This window comes from Hippocampus zosterae, chromosome 14, assembly GCF_025434085.1.
Source record: "Hippocampus zosterae strain Florida chromosome 14, ASM2543408v3, whole genome shotgun sequence".
NCBI lineage: Eukaryota > Metazoa > Chordata > Actinopteri > Syngnathiformes > Syngnathidae > Hippocampus > Hippocampus zosterae.
In genome coordinates this window covers 10,059,718-10,065,717 of record NC_067464.1, presented here as the reverse complement: position 1 = coordinate 10,065,717, position 6,000 = coordinate 10,059,718, and the positions used below count along the sequence as shown (strand labels likewise).

The following is a 6,000-nucleotide window of genomic DNA, read 5'->3' as shown; positions in this document are numbered from 1 at the left end:
GAATCAGCTCTAACAGACACGTGACAAGCCTCGGCACAGTGTGGACGGGGCTCGGCCTACCATAGACGTGGCTTGACGAGACGAAAACAGGACCGCCGCATCACCAGCACTGCCTGAAAGGGAAAAGGGTGTCAGCCGCAGACGCGCTCCACCAGGCACATGGTGGAATCGGGACCAGTCCTTAGTACCTGCGTGGTCCAGGTGGTCGGGTCATTCTGTCACTTAGCATAGTGGTGGTGGACCTCAAAAAGCAGGCAGGAGAGAGGAGCAGGGTGTATTTAAAGAAGTGTATTGATAAAACACAGAAAACTAAATCCTAAACAAACAAAGTCCAAAGAAGCAATCAAACATCATGACTGAAAATAAAACATAGCAGCAACCAAAACGTGTTTGACCCGACAATGTGTGGTCGGGCTGGGAGTCCTTTTAAACCACTAACTACCTAATACTACCATAAATTAATAAAAGAGTGCATATATGTGTGAGCATTAAGGAAATCTATCAAATTGGTGTTAGGAACATCTGTCGGCTCATTGGTCACATGCGCTGTTAATGCGTGATGATGCTTGTAAAAATGTATCAAACGAGATGCCTATGTGCATCCGTGTGTGTCTGCCTGTGTGTGTATGTGTGTGTGTGTTGGCATTGTGAGCAGCCTTTCCTAAGAGGGTGATGTAAGATACCATTGCTCATGCAAGCTATCATTGCTTCCTGTTGTCATTGTTGCTACCATGCATTGGACTACGAGCATGTGAAAACCGCAAGCTACTGCAAAGTTTCACGTGCCGAGAGGATGTGACATGGGAACTGGCGCCATGAATCCCAATGCGTTCCAATGTCAATTTCAATCAAGTAAAATTCCGTCTGCAGTGTATAACTCAGAAATGAGATGCGCCCCCCCCCCCCCCCCCCCACCCCACAACAACGAACGGAACAGACCAAAGAAATTCTTGAAATACTTGTCTTTATTGCACGGCATCTCTGAGAGGAAAGAGATGAAACCTCGTGTGTGTGTGTGTATGTTTGTGGAGGTCAAACATCACACTGCAGACACACACGATAGCAGCCCACACAGCTTATCCGTGTGACATTTGAAGACATTAGAAGCATGATATCAAAAGTGATCTGAAAATATGCACACATACACATATCTGATTCACAATTGTGCAAAGTTTGAGACAGGTTTACGATGAGGATACACCGCACTATCAAATACATGGGTGGAGAACCTCCTCCCCAGTGGACCAATTCAATGACAATGAAGTTTGAAAGACGGTCCAACAAATGTTTATTATTTTGTATTTTGAACATTTAGGGGTCAAATGTGATCAACAGTTCCTTTGAGGTTTTATTTCTTAAACATTTCTAACGCCTGATTTACCTTCCTAATAGTGGAGGGACACTCATAATTTAAAATAAAAAAATAAGAGACAACTCTTTGGACTCAAATGTGCATTATTGGTGGTTGTGGATGTGTTCCTAATATTTGAATTGCATTCCTCAGTGATATGCAATTATTATTTCATATAGAGTGGAAATAGATTTTTTCCTTTATGGGATTAGACAGGCCAAAATAAATAAATAATACATCAAACATTCTTTAAAAAAAATCAAATAAATATATTATGGACAAAAATAAATTACATTAAATAATATACACATTTTCAATTCGATCTAACACAAGTGAGCATTGTCTTTGTTAAGGCATTTTTTTTATACAGATCAATTAGATTGTGCATGTTTTGGGGTCTATTTTTTTTAGATGACAAGTCACCCTGCAATGAATGTACATAGATTTTATTTCACATTTTGCATGATGATTAAATAATCTATTTTCCCCTGTACGTTACCCCATTAATGTCATACTCAACGCAATAAAGTAATCCGTGGATCAACCCCCCCCACCCCCCATACACACACACACATCCACACACCATGGCTTTGGACTGCAATTTATGGCATCTGCGTATTCACATTCGTAATAATGAAAAATCATTCAAAAGGATCACCCTCTGCAGCATTTGAAGCGCACAAGTTTGTGGAAAGCTTTCTTGAAGTCCTCATTGGACATGGTGTAAATGATGGGGTTGATGAGCGAGTTCAGGTAGCCTAACCAGGTGAAGAAGTCAAAGAGCTCGGGGACGACGCAGGCGTCGCATGTCGCCACCACCAGCGTGTAGATGAAGAAAGGCAACCAGCACACGATGTACGCGCCCAGAATGATGCCGAGCGTCTTGGTGGCCTTCCTCTCTCTAGCCGCCGAAATGCGTTTTTTCTCCAGAGCCGCGTCCGACAGAGTCACCTTCACCTGGTTATCGCTGGTGGACGAGTTGGTGTCGCTGGACGGCGCATCGTGCCTGCCGCCTTGCAAGGGGCTGGTGGAGGCGTTGGAGCCCGGGGAGCCCGTTACCAAGTACGCCGAGGTGAGCCTCTTGCCCGCCGCCTTTTTCTTTTTCTTGGGGGATTGCTTGAGGATGCGTTTGCGCGCCTCCACGTAAATGCGCCCGTAGAGGACGATGAGCAGCAGGGTGGGAATGTAAAAAGCGCCGAAAGTGGAGTAAATAGTGTAGAAGATGTGGTCCGTGTTGACACTGCAGCTTGTCAACTCGTCCGCCTTGACCTGCCTCCAGAAGAGCGGCGGCAGCGAGATGGAGATGGCGATCACCCAGGCGGTGGCCACCATGCCGGCCGCGCGCCCCGGCGTGCGCTTTTTGGAGTACTCCACCGCATCCGTGATGGCCCAGTAACGGTCCAGGGCGATGACGCACAGGTGGAGGATGGACGCCGTGCAGCAGGTGATGTCTGACGACAGCCACACGTCGCACACCACCTGGCCTAGTGTCCACTCGTGGATGACCGTGTAGAGGACGCACACGGGCATGACGAGGATGGACACCAGCAGGTCGGTGACGGCCAGCGAGGCGATGAGGAAGTTGGCGGGCGTCTGGAGCTTCTTGGACTGGGAAATGGTGGCGATGACGAAGGCGTTGGACAGGCTGGTGGCCAGCGTGATGGCGGAAAGGAGCGACGCCAGGCTGATCTGATAGGCGAGACTGTGCGCGCTCCACTCCGCCTCGGACGCGTCCTCTGGCTGGCTGATGTTGGAGGTGTTCACCGGCAGCTGGGTGGGCTCCACTTGACCGGCGCCCTCCATCACTTCTCCGGTCACTCTTGGCTCATATTCTGTCCACCGTCTCACACTTCAAGGGTTAAAAAGTCGCCTCCGTAACGCCATGGCGCGAATCGTTCTTTTCACTTGTAATCCACTCCTCGCGGGGAAATAAGTTGCCCACTCTTCATCGTGACAATGCACAGCGATGATGTGCTGCCGTTCCAACGCGTGAGGGACATAATCCGCATGGAAGGTGAAAAGTTTTCCAGACGCGCGCCTCCTTGGACCCTTGCAGAGGGTGACTGACGAGCTGAGTCTCAAAGTGCAGCTTTTTATACAGTCTGTGACATCAACTGATGTCTCCGTGAAGGGCCAGACCGTTTGCTGGGTCATAGTGCCCGTGGCACGGCTGTTATTGATGCGCCATCACACGGATAAGCTATGCGCACATCTTACTAAAAACTTTAGTAGAGTCTTATCATTAAAATGTTTATTATGGATGACGAAAAATAGCCGTTTGAGATCGTTTAATTGGCTTTACAGTATGCAGTGTTGCAGTTGTTTGTTTTTTGCATGTTGGAGAGTAACTGAATACATGTATCTTTCAATGTCCATGCAAAAGTCTTTGTTTTTGAATAACATCAAGATGACTAAAGTAGAAGAGCTCAAGGGTCATTGCTGTGATTTTTAACTGCTACTCACACCATCGGATGGATGGATGGATGAATTAACTGATTTAATGGTTGAGTCACTGAGTGTTTGATATGTGCACAGATGATTACAACGCAATGGTTGGTTGGTTGGATGGCTGGCTGGCATTTGGGTGGGTGCGTGAGTGACTCTGTGGTTGGTTGTTTGAGTACAGTAGTGAGTGGGAGGATGTTTGATGCGCAGGTGGGTGTTTGAATAGGTGTTTGGTTATGCATAATTTGTTGGTTAGTGAGTTAGATGGTTGGTTGGTTGGTTGATTGGCCAGATGGTTTTTTTTTGTTTTTTTTTTGTCACTGAGCATGTGTGTACAGATAGAACAGCATTTTGTTGTTTGTTTGTTTATTTAAGTGAGTGAGACAGTGCTGTGGACCGATGGATGCTTAGTTACATGTGGATGGTTGTCCATCCTGTTGAGTGATTTGGGTAGGCTGGTGGGCAGATTAATAGTCAGTCAACAGTTGGATGTATTGATGATTTGATAAGTGGGCTGACGGTTGGTTGGGTGGGTCAGTGGTTGAACGGGTATTTGATAAGGGAACGGGTGGATAAAGTGATTGGTCCGCCGGTTTGTCAAAGGGTCTGGTTCAATAATTGGTTGAACAGGTGGAAGTGAGGAATTACAGCTCCGCCAGGCTCTAACGTGAAGAAAAAAAGTTCCAAGTAGGTCTCTATGTTGGGCTGCGAAAAAATAAGAACCTCAATTATCGAACTGTGAAAGCGGTTCACTAAATGCATGTTATTAAAGTGCCTTTTTGGGAGGGCAAGCACTCATGTGGCAAATGACAGCCTCAGATGGACCATGCATACAGTACACTGGATAGTACATACAAAACACAACATTAGGTATACCTGCACAAGAGCTGAATAAGAAAAGGGCTGCCTCTACCTTGATTGACACGTCAATGTTTATTATTGTTGTTGTTGTTTGCCTTGCATTAACTTTGATTTTTTTTTTAGGGTACTGGCGCTCGGCGTAAAAAATGGCGCATCTTAACTCATTCAGTAACATCCAATTTTGGACCAAGACTGAAAAGACGTTTAAAAACGTCTTTGGGAGTGAATGAGTTAGTTTTCAAGGCTAGTTTACCCTGTTTGAGAATTTGGCAGACTGCGTTGCTCATCGCTGAACGTTCTAGTGTATGAGGACGTTTTCTATTAAACTGCGATTGGCTGACAACCGATTCAGAGTGTACCCCGCTTACAGTCCGAAGACGACTGGGATAGGCTCCAGCATGCCTGTGGCTCGGGCAATGGATGGATGGGTAGATTATTTAAAAGAAGGAATCATGCATATAAATTAACAAATTAACATTCACATGTAAATCTGCCCAACCGTATTTTTTTATATAATGAGTGATACACAATTGTAACTCTTTCATGATATTCCTTTCTTACAATTTTGTCATTGTTGTCATTGTCTGCTTTGTTACCTGAATGAGGGGAATCATATGATTCTACACAAGGCTTCAAGTTACCATATATGGTCCTTTGTCTTACAGAAGGCCATTCCAAAGGCACGGTGAAAAGTCAGAGCTGCCATCAGCAGACAGATGGCCGAATGGCTGAGAATGAAATATATGGTAATGGAAGTGTGTTGGAAATAGGTGCTCGTGTAGAATGATGACAAGAGAAGAGCGCAATGTTTGCATGTCAATGGGAAGATAAGAGTCTCAGAGAGAAACAGGGAAAGCTGAAGACTTGGTCACAACGGATAATTCGCATTGAGCACCTACGAATGAGCTGCCTTGTGCATTATTAGGTTGCGAAATAGTCCGTGCACCCTCCTGTGAGTTCATGATTGTCGTCCTCGACCTGCCGTGGATGTGACACCTGATGCAGAGGCACACACACTATTACGGCGTCCACTTTCTCTGTTTTCACATCTTCATTCCGACACCCAAAAACATGCTGTGTCCAATTGTGTCATGGCTACTTGCCTGCACCATCATTTTGCTCTGACTCCATGTTGTTTTCCATGGAAAACGTTGATTTATATTAAATGCTACATTCGCACAAAAGCTCTCAGTGTGACACTTCATTTGCATTTAAAGATGTCTTTATAACATGCCTTTTTTAATGTTCCTATTCATTGGGTGCGACCTAGTTCAGCAGCAGCAGCAGCAGCAGCAGCATTTTCTCAGACAGCGCACGCCCCTGTATGTAATCTCACCTCATCT

The 6,000-nt window shown here is 45.6% G+C and overlaps 1 protein-coding gene across 1 annotated transcript; it reads right to left on the bottom strand.

Moving 5' to 3' along the window:
* Positions 1–947: 947 nt before the first annotated feature.
* On the bottom strand, positions 948–3,903 carry htr1b (5-hydroxytryptamine (serotonin) receptor 1B). Its single transcript, XM_052086749.1, has one exon. The coding sequence runs from the start codon at positions 3,152–3,154 to the stop codon at positions 2,006–2,008; it is 1,149 nt and encodes a 382-aa protein (XP_051942709.1). The 5' UTR covers positions 3,155–3,903; the 3' UTR covers positions 948–2,005.
* Positions 3,904–6,000: the final 2,097 nt, after the last annotated feature.

Coding starts and splice junctions, on each gene's coding strand:
- htr1b (XM_052086749.1), bottom strand. CDS start 3,154: ATGGAGGGCGCCGGTCAAGTGGAGCCCACCCAGCTGCCGGTGAACACC.